At 37.5% G+C, this 20,058-nt stretch overlaps 1 protein-coding gene across 2 annotated transcripts in view; it reads right to left on the minus strand.

Annotated features, from left to right (window-relative positions):
• Positions 1 to 1,095: 1,095 nt before the first annotated feature.
• The window catches only part of DIDO1 (death inducer-obliterator 1), a 46,975-nt gene continuing 28,012 nt past the window's right edge, over positions 1,096 to 20,058 (minus strand). For both annotated transcript variants that reach the window (XM_088529232.1, XM_088529241.1), the window contains 10 exons: positions 17,888 to 18,350; positions 16,509 to 16,668; positions 15,802 to 15,918; positions 15,454 to 15,561; positions 14,714 to 14,849; positions 14,047 to 14,581; positions 13,362 to 13,515; positions 12,250 to 12,339; positions 11,364 to 11,559; positions 1,096 to 6,236 (listed from right to left, as the gene is read on the minus strand). In XM_088529232.1, the coding sequence (XP_088385358.1) occupies positions 2,854 to 6,236; positions 11,364 to 11,559; positions 12,250 to 12,339; positions 13,362 to 13,515; positions 14,047 to 14,581; positions 14,714 to 14,849; positions 15,454 to 15,561; positions 15,802 to 15,918; positions 16,509 to 16,668; positions 17,888 to 18,350 (5,342 nt within the window). In that variant the 3' untranslated portion in view covers positions 1,096 to 2,853. The remainder of the gene's footprint in view (positions 6,237 to 11,363; positions 11,560 to 12,249; positions 12,340 to 13,361; positions 13,516 to 14,046; positions 14,582 to 14,713; positions 14,850 to 15,453; positions 15,562 to 15,801; positions 15,919 to 16,508; positions 16,669 to 17,887; positions 18,351 to 20,058) is intronic.

Here is a 20,058-nt window from a genome sequence, read left to right on the forward strand (position 1 = left end):
AGGAGGTGCCGTCACAGTCTGGAAGTTGTATTTGTGACTTGCCTCAAGAAACAAAAATGGACATTTTAAAGCCGTTTGGTGCATGTTGGACTTGACTTGCACTTCTACCCTCCTCTTAAGCTCATCACAGTCTCCTTTAGTACGTATAAATTCTGTATATTATTATTGTCTGTCATAAATACACTCTTCTTTGCAGTGGTCTAGACCTTTCCGAGGTGTTTACATAAAAATTTTGCAAAACACACTTTGGAAAGCTAATTCGGCTAAGTTTACATGAAGGTTGAAAGAGTTGTTTCATGCCAACCAAAAGTCTGAATAAAGCTACAGAGTTCCTTATTTTCCTTTACTTGCAGTGAATAATAAAAGTAATTCAGGACCATTTTTACTCTCTGTGAATTAAATTATTATGCTCATTTGAGAGTAGATTTTGATGTTCACTGCAGTGCAGAACAGAGGAACTTCACTGCAAAAACAAAATCCAGCTCCTAAATTATATAAAACAACAGCAAGTAAGAATAACAGCAGTATTTGTGCTTACAGTTTAGAGTCTGTCTGCATGCAGTCGAACTTTCTGCTATGATTGCTGTGGGAGAGTTCATTTACTGTTCCTAGATCTGTGAACAAATTCCCCAAACTGGTAAGTGCTAATGGAAAGTTTCCTAGAAGATGCAAAACAGAAAAAGTCACTCATCTACTTTTGCAACAATGGAAAAAAAATCAAGCAATTTAGAAATGATGTGAATGAATTTGCTCTTTCTAAACCTCAAACCAAAGGAATTCAAAATTATGCTGTCCTTTATATCTTTTGGTGTTAAGTCTAGAAATGACTTGCTTTATAATTCTAATAAATAATTTTGGAATAAATTAGTATGGAATAAATTAGACTGAGAGAAAAGATATAAGGGCACATTTTCATATGCTTTTCAGACACATTCAAGTAAGTAACCTTCAAGCTGGTAGCAGTGTCTTCAAAGCATCATCTTAGCTTAAACCATTATGAAATTAAATCTGTGTATTGCTTTCTTGTGGTAACTACTCTCTGACTTGTCATTTAGAAAATAACATAGAGATCCAAATGTAAAAATAAGACAACGGTTCTCTGTAGATGTTTATTCTACTTACAGTAACAAAAACCTGTGAAGTCCCATATTTTAATGTACAGTGATATATTTTGCCATATAAAATACAATTTACAGAAATTTCTATCAAGTAAACCTAAACAAACACACTTGATTTTTGCATACTTATATGTATGTCATTAAATTAGAAACATCTCATTAAAAAAAAAATCTTACACCGTAGTAGATGTTTGTATTTAATACCACCTCTCTGCATTTTAGCATTTTGTCTCCAGGTTCAGAACACAGGCCATCGTTTCAGCCAGCAAAGCCTTGATGTGGAAGGACTTCAAAGACGCACCGATATAAACTGTAAAATCCGTAGTGATACGCATGGCATAAATGCTACTTGTAATGTAGTCTTCAAGATGCAAGTGCTTATAAGAATCTCATTTTACATTTGCAAAACTGTTTTACAAAAATAACAAAATATTTACCCAACTGTTAACTTACATGGTCAAATAAATTAGCAGGGTTTTCTTTATGTCACACTTTAGAATTACGCACTTGAAGAATACATGAGAAGTAGCAGTGAGCTGTATTTCACAGTGAAAACTTTCCCTCTTGAATCACAATATTTAGCATTACCACTCTTTCAAGCTTCATATTTTGCAGTTACACCTTTTTCAGTGGGCAGTTTTATATATACCATCAGATAAGTAAGGTCTGACAAAACCAAGTGACACACTTCTTTTCAGGAGCAAAACATTTTTGACTGGAAAGTACAGGAAAACGGAGAAATTTCTTACGTTTCTGGCAACATTCTGCAAGAACAAAACAAAGAGAAAACTAAATCCAACTAAATCAGAATAACCAAAGATAGAGATATAGTGGCCTGTTTAACAATCTTATTTTTCTTTCCATTTGATACATTAATTCATTTACAGTTTTTAAGTCTTTGCCAATAAATGTCTGATGTTTTTAAAAGTTGCTGGTTATAAAGGTGCTACTTTTATATGCTCTTTAATTATAGTTCTGTAAAAATGCAATATTTAAAACTCCTCAGTCTCATGAAAAAAAAACTAAGTAGGACTTGTTTCTTGGTTGGACACTTAACAGATGGATTCCAAAACACAAAAAATACTTGTATATAAAAAGGAAGATAGTGCACTTTAAGCTTATAACATTCCATTTTCAAATCCTCCATCAGTTACAAATAATTAATAACACTGTTCTTCTGCGGCCATTTCCTAGATACACACGACCCATCCATTGTAAAATAAACAGGACAGCAATATTGGACTCCTTTTGTAAAGTATGTGCTGTAGGAACAACTTTTGACACCAAAATATCACATAAATGAGATGTAAAGGTATGGCTCCTAAGGTCTTGATTAAATTCTCTTATAAAATTACAATTCAAGTTACTGGAAAACATAACTTTATAATCTTAAAAAGCAATATGCTCTTCTTAGACTTTTTCCATTTTGGTATTGTAAATGGAAATTTTAAGATAAAGATGCAAGTAGAAAAAAAACAAAATTTCAGAACGGGTAACGCTGTGTATTTTTAAGAAAAACATATGCACAAAATGCAGCAAGTGAAAGTCCAGTATGTTCTTGCCTTTTATACGTTTTAACATTTTCATTCACAGTTGTTCAAAAACTGCTAATTTGTCAGTGCATCTTGTAAGGCTAGTATTGCAACAGCATTTTTGTAAAGTTGAGAATATACAGTATATACAAAAAATCTGGAGTAAGTTCTTCTTATTTATGAAAAATACCTTGAAAGCATTTCTATGACTGATTAGTGGAAGTTGAAGCTTCAGCTTCTGTTGGTTTTTGTCCTTCCTTCGGTGTTTCTGGCTTGATCTCTTTACCAGTTTCCCTGCTTTTACTCCGATCCTTGCGATCTTTCCCTCTTTCTCTTTCACGGTCTCGATCCCTCTCGCGATCTCTTTCTTTCTCCCTGCTTCGGTCCCGGTCCCTGTCCTTATCTCTGTCACGATCTCTCTCTCTGCTTCTGGACCTGTCTCTATCACGTCTTCTGTAGGAGTCTCTGGTTCTGGCTCTCTCCCGGTCTCTGTTTCTTTCCCATTCTTTAGCTCGCTCCGAATCTTTCTCCCGATCCTTGTTTTGGTTTCTGTCTCTGTTTTTATCCCATTCTTTGTCTCTATGTCTCTCCCAGTCCCTTTCTCTGTCTCTGTTCCAGTTTCTTCCACGGTCCCTTTCCCAAGGTCTGCCATGTTCTCGATCCCTTCGCCTTTCCTCAAAGGATCTACCTTGTCGATTATCCGCTTGCTGAGGCTCTGACTGATCTAAAACCTTGTCTTTATTTCCTCCCTCATACCTCTCTCTCGGTCTCCCTTCGAATGCCTGGCCTCTGAACTCGAGATTTTTGCCTTCTCGGAAATCAGGTCCTGACCACTGTGCTTCGGACTCGGGTCCTTGTCCAGACACATTGGAAAGAGACGCAGATGGTCCAGCTTCATCCCACATCTCTTTTCTGTGCGGTGGATGACTTGGAAGGTCCAGCAGTGGTCTTGGGGTTGGCTTCATACCTTGTGATGACTGACCTTGGAAGTGAAATCTAGAAGGGGGAGGCTCATTTTGTTCTGGAAATAGTGCAGGTGAGGCTCCTCGTGGTCCTCCAAACTGAAGCGGTGCTGGGCCTCTCTGGTTAGCAAATCTGGGAGGGGGACTCCCTCTCCGTTCCTCAAATGGTTGTGGCAAAAGTCCCCTCGGGCCTGGCACGTGATTTGTAGCTGCACCTCTTTGCCCTTCAAACTGATTGGGGTGAGGCCCTCTTGGTCCCCCAAAATGGCTAGGGGGGGGCCCTCGTGGCCCTCCAAATTGAGGGCCACCTCTCTGTCCTTTAAACTGAGCTGGTGGCGGTCGTCTTTGGCCTCCGAAAGGAAAAGGTGAAGGTCCTCTGTTTCCCATAAACTGAGGGGGCTCCGGGCCCTCAAACTGGCCTGGAGGCCTAATCATTTCGTTGTACTGGGAATCGGAGAACTCCCTTTGTTCCATGTGAGGTTCCCTGTGATCGTCAAACTGAGATGGTGACATTCCTCTCGGAATGCCATAAGATGGGGCTGGGCCCCTGTTCTCACCAAAAAGAGATGGTGGTCCATGCTGAGCAGAAAATAATGAAGGAATGGGTCCCTTTTGACCTCCAAATCTGCCAGCTGGAGGTCCTCTTTGCCCATCATTATTTGGAGAACCATGCTCTTCTGAGAACTGTGGTGCTGGTCCTCTAAAATTAGGTCCATGAGGCCCTACAGGTGCACTGAGCATCATTGGTGCTGTAGGCCCTCCTTTCTGGCCAGACAAAGAAAACGGAGGCCCAACTCTGTTCTCTTCAAAGTGCTGTGGGAGAGGCCCTCTTTCTCCCTCACTTTGCATGGCTACAGATTCAGCTTGTTCTACAAACGGATGAGGCTGAGGGTTTCTTTGTTCTTCATATTGCACTGATGAAAGACCCCTTTCCGCTTCAAAGTGACCAGTTGTCTTTTCCTGAGAAGTAAATACTGTATTTGAAAAGGCATCCCTTCCTATTACATCCTTTGAGTCATTTGACCATGGTACTTGCAAAGCCTGACCATCACTCGATGTGGAGAAATTGGGCTGGAAAGATGTACTTGGAGGTGTCGGAAGCAGTACTTTACGTAAAGGTTTGGATATAGAAGGATCTCCTGAAGCTGCTGGAATCACATTTTCCAAATTAACTTGTGCAGCATTTTCAAATTTGCTGTTCGCTGCCTCTTTCTGAGGCACTGTTGTAGAAGTTTTTTCACTTGACACCCAATTATCACCACTATAACCTGACTGAGTAGTAGAAATTAAAGGTTTATCTTCCTTACCAAGTGTAGGCTGCAAAGCATTCGGGAAACTTGCAGGAGGAATTTCTCTTGGGGATATCTCATTCTGTACCAACTGTGGCTTTATTCGAGAATCAATACTGTCATTAGGCTCTGTTGCCATTCTTCTGGCTTGCCGAGGATCTCTGTTTTGTCTTGGGTCGCAGCCCTGGTTTAAAACTTGTGCTTGCTGATTTAAAGATGAAGGTAAATCTACTTTTTGTGTAGCTTGCTGGTTTGGATGGAATAATTCAGTCTTTGTCAGGGAAGATTTTGGTGGTGGTGACATTAAAGCATCAGACACTGAAAAATGTGCCATTGAAACACCAACGGCTGCCCTTTGCTGTCTGAGGGCTTCTTCTTGTTCCTCTAGTTGCCTCTTCTGTTCTTCTATTTGTTTGTTTAATTCTTCCAGCATTTTTTGCTGCTCTACCAAGGACGAGGTTGTGGATATATCAGCCACATACGAAGCGGAGGTTTCTGAAGTATTGCTTTTAGCGTCCGTGAACATTTTGTTAGGTAAATCATCAACAGTAACTTTTGCTTCTTCCAAGATAGTTTCATCTTCTGGATCATAGGCCTCATCTTCTAGTTCTGTTGTATTACATGGCCTTTCCACATTATACAGTCTCTCGCTTCCACCGGTCTGTGTTTCAAAAGCTTTCTCTGGATCGTATTCTTCCTCAGGATCATATGGTCTGTCATCTTCCTCCTCTTCTATGGCTCTATCTTTTGACATCTGTCCAAACTGTTGTACAATGGGATCTAGCAGAGGAACAGCTGGCAACCCTTCACCGACAGTACCTTTAGCTTCCTGATTTGAAGATTGGGCAGTTTCAGAATCCTTAGCGACAGGCTCAAAAGATTTCTTCTTCCCAAAAAGTGTCTGAAGAATGTGTTCAAGCGGAGTGGCAGTTTTTGAGGATGTAGAATTTGTAGAGGTAACACTTGCCGAAGGAGGAGTTGAAACTGGTGGTGTCCCAGTAGTTGTGCCTCCAGTTTTAATCGAGGATAGTATTTTTAAGACTGAAGATGTAACCGTTGGGGTTTCTGGAACGGGAAGTGGAGGTGGAGGTGGAGGAGACCCAGGTGGTGTTGTACTTACAGTTGAATCTCCAGAATAAAGTGTGTATTTTGGAGTTTTCTTTTCTTGCAAAGACAGGGGACCTTTAGAGAACAGCGATGTTTCAATTTCCTCTTGAGTTTGAATTCTGCTTCGCTTTTCCTCTGTCCTTTCTGTATCTGCGACAGTAGCAGGACGTTTCCCTTTTTGACAGATAACTAATCCGAGAATTAAATTTGGACGAGATGACTCAAGACCTGAAAGGGAACACAAAGATTTTATATGTAAAAAATATTTTTGTTGTTTTTTTCTTTCACTAAAAACTCATTTTATAGAAGAGCAGCTACAAAAATCATAATGTTAATCTTTCTAAATAGCATTAGATAATCTATTGGCAATTTTCACTAGACCATATACACGTATATATATTTCTTTAAAGAAATGTTTTAACTCTCCCCTTGATATTTTTACTAAAACATACAATAATGGGTGCAATTATTAAATAGTGACTTTGCAAATATCTATAATGTTCAAAATAAAAAAGTTTTATATTTCCTATTACTACATCCTTTAAATTTCCCTCCCCGCAGAAAAATCATACCTTAATTTTCAGATAGTCTGAAAATACGTGGTATACACAAAAATAATAAAAAGTGAGAAAACCTGGGGAGGCAATCCACCTTTCTATAGGGCAACGTCCATATTTAAGAATCAATAAACAAACACACACAAATAACAACAAAAACACTTGGGAATAGAATTATTCCTTTTGAACTTGTATCCTTGGAAAACTGTTTCTAAAAACAGTGGGAAAATTTCTGGTAAGAGGAAAAATAACCATCAAAGGGCTGTAGGTCTGTTTCGTAGTATTGTATTTCTTCCTCTCTTGTGCACGATTCCCACTGGTGGAAGATAATCACATCCAAAAGGGCAAGGGAAGAACTCTATTTACAGACAGTTGGTGGAAACATAGAATTTCTTTATAAAAAGAGAGGGTTTTTTAAAAACTTGTATTTTAGTGACTTTTAAAAAGTCCTCATTTAGGGGAACCTCATCATTTGTCTCCATCTAGGAAGTAGTAATACAGAAATAAACAACATGTAAAGTAATAAATATCTTCTGCGTTTAAATGGCAAGGAAATGAAACCTACACTTTCTTCTATTCATAATCTTGTTAGAGTTTTACAGGTATGTTATGCTTATTTATATACATATCTTCATTATTAAACCAAACTATCATTAAGAAAAAAAAAAAATCTAATTATTAGCATTAGTAACTTCTTCCTACCAGAAAAACCTTAAAATCCACAGTAGCAGAGATCACTTGGCAGCTAAGGAAAAGTAAACCACCCTCTAAAATTCTGTATACTTCTGATGGCAACTGGAAATAGTACAGTGAATCTCTTAAGCACTTAATGAATAGCACAGCAAAACCTGGTTAGTCACCTAAAATGGTCCTTTCAAAAGGCCAGACAAAATTATAATGGAAATTCTGAGTCTAATCTATAATATTTGCTTGAGTGATTTCCTGTTAGAAATGGTTCTTGTTGTAAGTATGAGATGAAACAAGAATAATGAAAGTTAAGGAAGAGCCTTTGGAAGGCCGTTATTTTGCAAAATGCATTTTAGTTCCAAAGTGAAAGTCTAGAACTAAAATTATTTCACGGTTTCAGTGTTCTTAGTTTTCCCTAAATTTGTGGTTGGACATGCAGTTGCTCTGTATGGTCCACCACAGGCATAAGTGTGCACCCATAGGAGGAGTATGGATGCGGAGAGAAGAATCAAAGTAGGTAGGACAGGAACCAAAGCAGCAATTATTTTCAGGGAGTCTTAAAATTATAGAGGAAGAATTGCATAAACCCTCCAAATACAAACTCACTTGCAGGCTTAAAAGTAATTCTAGCAGTTCTGCTAACTGTAATTTACTACCTCAAATAAACTGTTAACATACATCATTAATGCATAGTTCAACAGCAAGGCAAGGTAATTAGGAAAATAAATTAGTCACAAACTAAGTCTACTTAGATTGTAGTAGAGATTAGAGATTGCAGTAGATACATATAGCTCACTGTCTGAATTTCTTTTTTACTTCTTTCCTTTATCAGTACGTGAAAAATGAACACACATTTGGTCAGTGTTAACCAGAAATGCAGGGTATATCACAAATTTGTGCTTCTCTAAAAGCTGCTAGTAGGCATCTGCTGTTCTTCTGCCTTTAATACTTTGGTATCTACTTGTAAGCACTCTCTCAAGTGACATGTGATTAATAAATGTGATTAGACACATAAATTTCAAATAGTGAATAACTGAAATCAGCATTTTCCAAAAACCTCTCAGATGGGATATATAGAATGAACAGCAGTTATTAAAAAAAGTTTTGAATCCCTCTGCCAAATTATTCAGAAAACAGTTATCCTGTTGTATATTTGAAGGCCACATATTTGTAATACCCACATCTGCATTCCTTACCATCCACATTTGGTAACAAATTCCCTGTGCTGTTAAAGATAGAAGCTTAATTTCTGTACACTGATGGCACAACCTGGGGAATAAACCCAGCACACCTGACTATAGTATATATTTTTCAACTTAAAGAGATCAAAACAAGCTATTGTTTAATCATTACCAAAGCTGTTTAAATACTTGTCCCATCATTTAAGTATTAGGATTTAATTTAGGGATGAACATCATGTCCAGCATTGTAACACTGCTATACTTTAAGATAAATTTGCTGAATGGAATCACTCGGCAGAGAAAAGGTATGGTTCTTATGCCATATTTTTTTATTATTGCCAATTTTCACAATAGTATCTGCTGAGATGAGGAAGAAGGCTAACACTACACACAGTGTAGTTACACTTGTTTTGCTCCACTTGCTGCAATTTGTAAGGGTATTCTCAATAGCATGAAGAGACTTCATGCCTTCTACTAAATCCTTCAATAAATCTCCCTTATTTGTGTTTTTCTCATTGCCAGCTAAGGCTGGTTGCACCATCTTTTACAAACTGTTTTGAGATACTCAGATGAAAGTGCTAGATAACACATTACGTGTGTATACGAAATGCTCAGACATTAAATTCACAAATAACTATCTCAGCTATTTTAGGTATAAAAGAGGAAATGGAAGGGTTCCGCAGTTATAAACACCAACGTGCAAGTTTTTCTGTAGAGCTTCTGGATACTCTAGCAGTTCAGAAATCCTCAGTTGCACTCCAAATCCAGGCCATCAGAAAAAAACACATTCATATTTGCCTGATGGAACTGCTGGATACACCTGGAATACCTTCCAGTGAGGGTTTATGGAGTGACAGGGTTGGCTGTGCCTCCCTCCCACCCCGTTCAGTCGTATTTACGAAGGCACCTTCCCTATCTAGTCTATTGCTTATTGTGTTCCTGCAAACCTCTATTTGAAGGTACACAAATTTAAGGAGACAATGACCACTTTCCATAAAATATTTTTATTGATTATATAAGAAAGAGCAGTAAATTCCATCAGATAGCATTTAGAAGTATGGATTACATGTCTTTTACGCTGTGATTTCAATGCATACACACAAACAGAAAAGCAGCTTACCTGATTTTTTTTTTCCCCTCTTACACCACATTCTGGTTTTAAAGGTGAACGTCACTTAGCACCACTACAAGGTAAATAGTTGCCCGAAAGCTTCCACATGTGAATTGATGTCAGATGTTCAAGGGGGCTTTTTGTTAATCTTTTAAAACATATGGTCTCTCTGTCTTTGGAACCTCGTATCTACTGCTATCCTTTAACCCTTTTTGCCTACAGATGTTCATTTCAGTTTGAAAAACTGACTCATAAAATTTGCCTCCACGGATAAGGCCTGCAAATGACACCTACGTTTCTCCTAAGTCTTGATTTTTTTTTCCAACTCTGTAAGATCAAACTGCCAATAGTTCCTATACTAATACTTAGAGTCCATCCATATTTGGCAACACTTTAAGATTCATTTAAATTGAAACTTATTGAAATTTAAGATTCATTTAAATTGAAATTTACAGAAATTTAAGATTCATTTAAATTGCAATGGACCATGGAAAGAAAAAGGAAACATAGAAGGAATACTGCTAAACATGGCCAGTCTATGCAACAGGAAAATAAGTAGGCAAAGATTATTTAAATGCCTCCCTAAAACATGTTATCTAACAACACTGCAAAAGACTGCAGATGTCTGCAGATGATTCAGCGGCCTACCCTATTCTTGCCTGTCGCTGTTGAGAAAGGAATGGGTTTCTTTGTTCTCTTCAGAAAGGCCTATATCCCTATGCCAAAGGCATCCTGTGCTTAGTTGGGTTTTTTAATGATTTAGCCTATGCATTATTCAAGGACAGGTAAGACAGAAAGGATTTTTCTCACATACTCTTCAGTCTGAGGATGCAAAGCAAGTATTCTTTGCAGTCTCATGTAGGAAAGAAGGATATTTTACTAATGGTAAACAGTTTGTCGGTGTTAAAGTCATGTAATACTAATATACCAAAACGCAGCCCTTCTGAACATAAGCTCTGGGAATGTTTTGTTGAATTTCATCCTGGACTTCTGTTGGGGAGCAGGTCAGTCAGCTTCTCAGGAAGGTCAGCTCATTGCATATTTGCTCTTTTGTACCCACTTAAATATTGTGCAAATCATCACTGTGACAATAATGTATTGCCTTCATTGTTACCTGTAGTTCTTCAGCTTCTCATCCTTTTACTAAGCAAAAATGGATACTTGTTTGGAAACTAAGAATATGTAACTCCTCCACCCGCAGATGGAGATGACCTCAAGTTCTGTAGCAGAAATGTGTTTTTGATGGCTGAATTCACTCCCCATCTTCTGCCACCATGTTCAAGCACACCCGTGGAGCAAACTCAACTCAAAAATTACTATTGGTAATTTTATTAAGACTGTAGGACTGTAATATTCCACCAACACCAACTATTTTCTGCCACCTACTGACCCAGTGGAGTATGGATTTTATTTGTTTTAAACAACCCAATTTTCAGAAGTCAGTGCTTTGCCTAGTTTGCTCCAGTAGAACACAGTATTTTCAAACACCTTGTGCAAGTGTATTTGCACACATGACATCATACCTGGCAATGAAATCAGTAGAGTTTTTACCTTTGTCTTTGTAGATATCCACTCCTTTGCTGGCTAAAGAGCTTCCCACTTGCTTTACACTGCAGTGTACAGCTTGTAGTGTTTGGACAAATTTATCTTGATGCAGAGTTGTGTGTTAAATTATTCCCTATTTACATTCTTTAAAAATGTTTTAAACGTAGTAATAATAATATAAAAAACCTTACACTGAACATTCTGAACAATAATTTATCTCTGATTCTTTTCCATGATTTTACCTATAATCTAATCTCCCCTGTTTTGTGCTTACCTGGTCCCTCAAAGGGCAAGAGTTTGGAAGGAATTGGGTCCTTAGCACTCAGTGGGATCAGGTAGAGGTCCTTGACATGTCTGTTGTTATTAGCTACAACACCAAAACGACCACGACTGCTAAAATAGGAGTAGAGAGAGATATAGGCAACTTCTTCCTCTTCTGTTGCAGGATGGAAACGAATCAAACATAATTCCTGGAATACAAAAGCAAAGTGGCAAAATTTAACCTGCAACCCTCCAGCTGGCAAATTCTGTGGGGTAGGGGTGTTGTGAGGAGGGGGGAGAAAAAAAAAAATCACTCTATAATTTTACCACCCCAACTATGTTTTCAAAGCAATATTTTAGGTTAAGAGAATATTGTTCAATCTGTAATTCTACAACAGAATTAAGTTCAGCAGAAATACACATGTATCCTATACCAAACTATACATCTTGAGGCCCCAAATATTTGATTTAATATGAAATAAATTGAAAATACTTCGTTTCATGATTATATCTGCAGAGTGTGCTTCTTTTTTTCCCCTTTTAATTTGTTTGAAATAGTAGAATCTATTCATACACTTAATGTTGATTTTCTATTTTTTTAAACCTTGGTTTGCATTTTCAGTACTGAATGAATAAATTATGTTCAATTATTATAACTGAATAAATCTTAACAGTAAGTCACTGTACAGGGAAGAGATCACGATGATTTTCAGTTCAGTAGACAAACACATTTCTTTAAAAAAAAAATATATAAATTTTAAGCAAGTAAGAGGTGTTAGAAGCTAACCAGGTATCATCCCTGACAATATTTGCTGTTTAGTCGTTTCTATTATAAAAAGTTCTCATTTTATATTACTGTATTTTTCTGCTAGATTTTGCAAAGGATTTTAAGTGAATACCTTAGAAAGTGAAGATTTGAGTTTGCCAACATAATCCCAGACTGTCTTCGGTGAGATCCTCCCACCAATATGAATTGTATCTGGTAAATCCTAAACAAGAAGTATTAAATGGCAGTGTGAGAAAAGTGCAGAGAGACTAGTGTAAAAGTAGTGCAGATTGCCCCAGCCTAGCCGAGTGTTATATTTTATATATTTTATATAAGCTTTCATACACCCTCTTCTCTAATTCAGACAGCATATTTCAAGGTGACTAATTATGGCACCCTAGTGGAAGGGTAAGAGCAGAGTTAAAACAGAGAAGGCAATTCCAAACAAAGTCAGCAGCAAGTACTTTGCACACCCATCAGCTAAATGTATTTCTCTGTTTTGATAGGAAAGTCATTATTTGTGCTTTTCTGCACACTTCCAGATTATCAGGAAGTTAGGCAACCACAACTGCAAGCAACAAGAATTTTAGTTAGATTCCTGCCAGCAGGGTAGTAATTCCATTTTAGCAGAGCCAATAAAGAACCACCCACCTTATTATTTAAAGTTCTAAAACAAATTTTTGAAACCTCCTGACTTCACAGCCCCATAAAATGTACTTTTAGGAAAAGAAAGAAAAAAAAATCTCTTCTCTGTTTTAGCACATGCTTTTATACTATCAGATTATATGAATGAACTCCCAACAAAATAGCCACCCAACTGTGTTTTGTTTTTGTTTTTTTTTTTAATTTAGTAAAAGGACAATATTTGTTTTTAATGAACGGCCTCACAAACTTTTCTAATAGATTACATCAGTGTGAGAGCAGGCTAATTTAAAATATTGGCTCTAAGATATCTGGTTTTAATTATTGCTTTTAAGACCTCACTCAAAGAGTGAAGTTGAAATACAGCTATTGTTCCACGTAAGATACTAATATATGTACAGGTATACTAAAAGACAATAGAAATTTGTGAGGAATTTTTTTAAAGCCTGTTTTTTGTTTTTTTTTTTTTAAACTGTTTTTCTTACTACTAAAGGGGTGCCATTTAGCACTGTGAAAATTCCAATATAGCCATATATCAATGCCTACAGCAGCAGGAACTGCAGTATAGGTTTATTCTAAATGCATAAACACATTAGTTCTAACCTCACTAAGGTACTCGAAACACCCGGAGACAGGATATGCTTTAGTGACAAATTTGGCCACACTTTGCATGTTGATAAATCCTTTCCAAATGGTGTTAAGACGAGAGAGAAAGAGGGAGGTATCTCCATCTTGAGGTGAGCGTGCCTCTGCAACACTGCAAAAGAAATCCAAAATGAAAGGTTATAGAATATAATCAAAATGCTCCATTCTTTTTTATTTTTCCCTCCTTCTGCTCAATTATTGTATTTTAATCACATAAAAGAATTTTTACTAAATGTCTTGTCGATGTTTTCCATTAATTGCATATCAATGAAAAATGTTAAGGAGCAACTGAAAATAGAATTGAGATACAATTTTATGACTTTTTAAAAATAAAACTAGGCTAACGCTATAACTAATTGTGATGTTGACTCTATTCTACTATAAATACTGTGACTCTGATTTACAGTAAACTGATTTGAATTATATATCTTCCACTAAATGAGTCAGAAACACACATCTGAAGATCCTCACGTCAAAGGACATGAGCAAAAAACTTTTAACTGCCATTCTATATGCACATCCTCACAGTTTTGGGACAGACTGAGAGGTGTACACTCATGCAAGCACACACAACCACAGAGCACACAAAGACCTTGAAGATAAGCACAATTCAGTAGTTTGTCTTGCTCTTAAATATACGCACTTGATATTGGGTGAATGAGCAACTGAAAAGTATCTTGGATCAGGTGAGGAGGTTGGTTTTGTTAATATTGACTTGGGGACAGTCACGACTGGTTTGGACACTTCCTGTTTTGCTTCCCCCAAGGAAACCTTGTCTGAGGCAGGGCGCAGGGATGACGTTGTGACGCCTGAGGAGCCGCTCACTGCTGTCCTGGGGTCTCTGCCAGAAACTGTCACCGTTGTGACAACTCCTCCCGCGCAAGTGGCAGGAAAAGCAGAGGCTTCTTCAGGTAAAGAGGAATCTGCACTGTTATGGGCTGGTGCTGCAGGAACGTAACCTCTTTCTAAGCTTGGCTGAGAAACAGATTCTGCCGCAGGTCCAGCTTCAGGTTCTGCTGTGTTCTCAGAGACGGCCTCCTTGGCTGGCTCTGAGGCTGCTGCGGAACCTTCGTGCTTTGGCTGAGCTTCTGGTTTTGATTTTGACTCCGTCTTTTTAACAGAAGTCACTAGTTTTACCTTCTTCGATGGTGGTTCGTCTTCAGATGCTGAAATCTGACCTATAAATTCATTTAAAATGTTTTTGATTATTACTCGTTTCAGTGATGAAATAAGTTGGAGAGAAAAACAGACAGATAGACAAGGCCCTTAACATGACAATTATTTTACTTTGCAGTCAGCACTGTAGATACCTGTGCAGATTTTGCAATTCAGGTCAAAAAGATGGGCGCGATGCTGACTTGTCGTATCCTTCAACATACTGCTAAAAACATCTAGGGAAGGAGCACTGTTTAAACCAGGTGCATTTCGGGCTGATTCTTGCTGCTCCTAAAAGTGAACACACAAACAAACAAAAAAAAAACTCTAGTTGATCATCAGTTTCTACCATAATACTTTGAAACTGTTAATTAATTTTGATTCTTTAGAATAAAAGCCTTGCAAAACCATTTTCTCCTTTGAGAAGCATTTTAAAAAATCAACAGAAAATTCTGAAACATTATAAGTAGTAAAAGCGTAGCATATGAGATAAAAAGTGCTTAATTTAAATCTGCCCTGCTTTTAACTTGGTTTGTTCTGAAGTAATACCATTGTATTAAATGCTTCCCCAGCACACTAAATTATGATATCACTGTTTTGGAGAAAGAGCAAAAAAAAAAAGCAAAAGGACAGCTAATAGTCAGAAATATGAGTTTTCTCTATATATTGAGAAAAATTTGTTTTGATAAATACAAAGGATCTGATTTTTCAGAACTGTATGCAACACATGCCCATTGTTAGCTTGTGCTCCTTCAAACTAAAAGGAAAACCTTCACAGAACCTACTGGCACCTTTCAGTTTGATGAAACAATCTCACTTTTGATAAAAACATATAGTCCTAGTTACCATTTATCTCTGCTGATGTCTTTACGCCGGAGCAATTCCTAATACTTACATCAGAATCAGACACTGGTGGAGAATCTTCCATATTCACTTCTGACAAATGCTCTCGTTTTACAACTGATTTCTTGACTTCATGAGGTTTATTTCTTGACTCTGTCACCTGAGATAAAGAAAATAAGAAAGCTTGGTAAAAATTCCATGTATTTATTTCATAGTACTATTGTGCACTTTATTATCTGTTATCTCCATATATGCTAGTAGTGGAGAAACAGCCTGGTCAGAGAAATTTATTGGTATTTGACTGGAACGGTATATAAAAGATAATAGGGGAAATGAAAAGAGTTGTTAAACTCACCCTAAATTCATATTTACAGACATATTGGAAAACTGTATTACTTACTGCTTTGGTTGGTTTCTCTTTCCATACAGATAGTTCTTTAGACAGAAGTTCCTCTGGTTTCATTCTCACCAGCTTTGACAGTGAAATTTCCTCACGAAGAACACGATGAAAAAGCCCCTGAAAACAAAACAGACTTCTTAATTCCCTATTAAAACACCAACTAAGCATAAGCAAAGAGGAAAAGGTGCAGCAGCGAGAAAACGAGAGTCAAATAAAATATGAATTTATCCTCATTACTAAATATAAATCTGACATGTAACTGGATAGGAATTTTGAAAAGTAAAGAGCCCCTCCCTGTTTCATATCTATTCTAGGAATTAAAGGAAGAACATGGCTTCAAGTCTTCTCTGTTCAATGCTTTCATCCGCATCCACTTCCTTCTCTTTCTTTTAAAGAATAAATGTGATTACATACATAAGTAACATCCAGTACATACTACAGAATGCCACAGGAGGAGAAACAAGTATAATCTTTATTTTTTTAATACTGCATTCTGCAAATAAATATTTCAAACAAAAATATGTTTTTTTTTCTTTTTTTAAAAAACTTTTTTCAAGATATGAATAGATTTGGAATAACGTTTCATAGCTAAATTAACAAAACTCTATCTGAAAAACTCTTAAGATATTGATGTGGGTTTGATAGATACCATTAAAAACAAAACATCTATTTAAGCATATATATAATTTTCAAAGGAAATTCCAAACCTGGTTTTTAGGGTCCTTGAGATTGAACATGATGCTACGGTATTTACTCTTGTAGCGGTTGTCCGTAACTTGAAACAAATTAAACATCTCCTTTTCAATATTGAGTGCTATTCTGCCTACTTCGCTCTCTGTCATGACCAGATCATCACTATCATTGACTCTGTTTAAAAACAAACAGAAATCCCCCCCAAATGTTATTATTCTACTAGGTAAAGCACTGTCCCATAATTTCAACTACGCAAATTGTAAATGAAACATCCATAAAACCGAATTAAATGTGTCTACTTATTTATATTCAGCATGTGTTTAGCATTGGGACACTCAGGACTTCATAGACAATTTTTTTTTTTTTTTGACAAGGACTACACTGTCACTAGCTTCCCCAGCACTACATAGATATTTACTTTAATATTTAAAATATTTTTTCTAACATAGCTATTTACTTTTTTTTTTTTTTTTTTTTAAAGCTAGCAAACCTTTGAATTCACAGGATGTTTTACTTACAGCAATACCTGGATTGCAGCCAGAAAGCCAAGTTAAGGATTTCAGGGCTGGTCCATCAAAAGCCCCCAGCCAACAGCAAAGGCCAAAGGGTAGGTGCCCTTTGCAGAGAAAGGAGCTAACTCTCCAAATCAACAAGCGTCCACAGACTCCTTTAAAAACACATCTCAAAGCCAAATTCTATCTTAGGACCTTGAACTGTGAACTACAGCAACTTCTCTCTGCTGTCCATAGGCAGCCATGGAAAACAGGCTTTATGAACTGATGGGCAGCCTTTAGGACTAAGTACTCGTGCTCAGGGCACTGAAATTAGGAGTTTCTCTGGCACAAACTTCACAGGATGCCTATGCAGATAAGTTTCAGTCCTGGATTCCCCACTGTGACTAGCATTTCCATTTAAGATGCACTAGCAGAGACACATCTATAGGAAGCTTTGAGGGTTGGTAATATCTTTAACCACCTTTGGATTCCATTTGGTGTTTTTACTTTTAGCAGCACAGCTGTCCACTTAGGAGATTTTCTTTTCTATTGTAAAAGGGTGAAGAGGTACAGCAGCATCTGTACCTCAGGAAACCTCTGACCTTCTACCATGATGTACTCTAGCTGGGGGACACAAGCAAAATAAATGCTTCTATGCCATGATTTACCTTTTCAAACTATAATTGCTTTGATATGATCAGGACAGGGTGGTTTCTTACTTAAGGAATTTTCACATGGACAATTATTTGGCATTGGGATTTTTCCCCCCTCCATATAAACCTGAAATGCCATAGATTGCATTGCAACCTCCCTTGTCTGGAGTTAAACAAAACTGTTTAGTCTAAACATTTATTTCCAGCTGTAGATTTCTATATAAAATAAACGCTTTGAATTCCCACCTCTTCCATAAAATTTCTTTGAGGGACCGTCGAATATTCTGTCGAATCTGAGAGTTGGGCTGTGACTGGCTAGGGCTACTTGATGCTCTTACTTGACTACTTCCAGCTGCAGTAGAAGATATGGAAGACAGTGAAGGCTTTTTGAGCCCTCCCCCAAGACTGGAAGATGCAACTGGTTTTTTGGAAATTGATGAAGCAGGAGGAAGAGAAGAATGTTTTGAAGAAACACTGCCTGATGGAGGCCAACCTTTCTTTGGAATTGCAACTTTTAAACCTCCAGCAGAAGGTTTAACTGGTTGTTTAGTTAGTGACGTGCTAGGAAAGGATGGGGACTTCTTTGAAGCAAGATTTTTGGTGAGTGAAGATGTCTGTTTCTCCATCGTAGATGCTGAAGGTACCACTTTCTTCAGTGCTACTGTAGGTTCTCCTGCTTTACCTTCATTCTTCTTCTCTTCCTTATGAGCTATAAATACAAAAAAAAAAGAGAAACACACCATTAAAAGCTTAACACTGAGGTTAAAGCTATTTTAACATCAGTGTTAAGAAGGAAGAACTATGATAGAGCTATTTCTCTATTTAAATAGTATATGATATTCTATTAATGATGGTTAGGAGCCGATATATAAAAAAAAGTCTAAGAAATAACATCTTCAGAAAATCTCTCCAAAGAGATCTTCTCCAAAGCTAATTGAAATGTTTAAAACATCTTCATTTCAGCACAAATTGAAGATTTATTCCCAAGCTATGCAATAAAACTGAAAAAGGCACCACCTTCAAAGATTCTTGAGTGGGATTTAAGGGTTAATGCAAGTCATCTGAACAGAAAAGAATTTCGGAGCAATTTACAGAGCCTGTTTAGCACAACACCTGAGCTGGCTAAAGTCCATGAATCCGGACTAGAATTAATAATCTGGGCTAGAATTAATATATGACTAAAGCTCAGCACTATTAAATTTAAAAAGAAAAATATTCTTCTCTAGATTTATTTTTCTTTTTAAGAGCAAGCAAACAAAACCAAAAACATTAACAAAGCCCTTGGTCTAATTTTCAAAGCCAATAGTTACTAGCATGAATATCATACTGATGTTACTATAAACTATTATTAGAACTTCCCATTCAGTTCCTAGCTAAACTCTAGATTAATTACTACAATCGTTGCTCAGACTGTGGCCACCTAACTCCCATCGCTCTCAAACCATTCCATTCACAAGATCCAAATTTGCTACTCAAATCAAACTCTTTTTTTCTATCATTAACTGAATGACAGATAAATATAACATACAAGAAAATACACTAAGTATACCAAGTAAAAGCTCCAGTTTTCCATATGTGATATAGTTCTACTTGCATAGGACTTTCACAATAATCATTTCTCTGAACTGCATTTCAGATTGCAGAACTTTTCCTACATTTCAGGTTTTGTGCCCTAGTGACCAATTCTGGCTTATGCAGGTTATTCAGGGTCTCAAAAACGTCTACCAACCATTTTCCTCACACTTAGGAGGATATCACACTGCTATATTTGGAGGACAGAATGAATTGGGGTACCTATTCTGACAAGGTATTGAAGCCCTTAAAATCCTACATATGCACGTAACCCTTCATATCAGTGGATGAACTCAATCCTAAAAAGAAATCCTATCTTGACGGGGGACACCAACATTTCTGCCCCACTGTGTTTCTGTTTTCACTGACAGGATTAGACTTCTGCCAGATCATCCAGATGAAGCAACTCTCCCTCCGTGGTTGCACGAGTCTTAGGTGCAAGGCAGGGGAAGCCAGGAGGACACCAGCAAAGGTGGAGGAAGGAGCAGGATCGGCTCCTCTGGTGGCAGCTTGGTATTCGACTGCCCTGGCTACAGCGTGAAACCACTCCCCAAGGCTTACACCACCTTCTGACACCCATAAAACTGCTGCGACGTGTGTTCTTCCCACGGAGCAGCATGCCAGCTACCCGTGTGGAATTTCACTTCAGAACAGATGGTAGAGTCAGCCAGCAAACTGATGAGACATAGAGAGGTAGAGGTGTTTTCTCGGAGCGGGACTTGGATGAGAAGACGCAGTCAATGCCTACTACGCACACAGGCCACTGCACTTTATGCTGTGAGGTTTCCACTTTTCAGTTGTGGCTCCAGTGCACTGACGCCAAAACTGTCAGAGCAATTGAAAAA

This window comes from Tinamus guttatus, unplaced genomic scaffold (genome assembly GCF_059628265.1).
Source record: "Tinamus guttatus ecotype Peru unplaced genomic scaffold, ASM5962826v1 Tinamus_guttatus_pri_ptg000027l, whole genome shotgun sequence".
Taxonomy (NCBI): Eukaryota; Metazoa; Chordata; class Aves; order Tinamiformes; family Tinamidae; genus Tinamus; species Tinamus guttatus.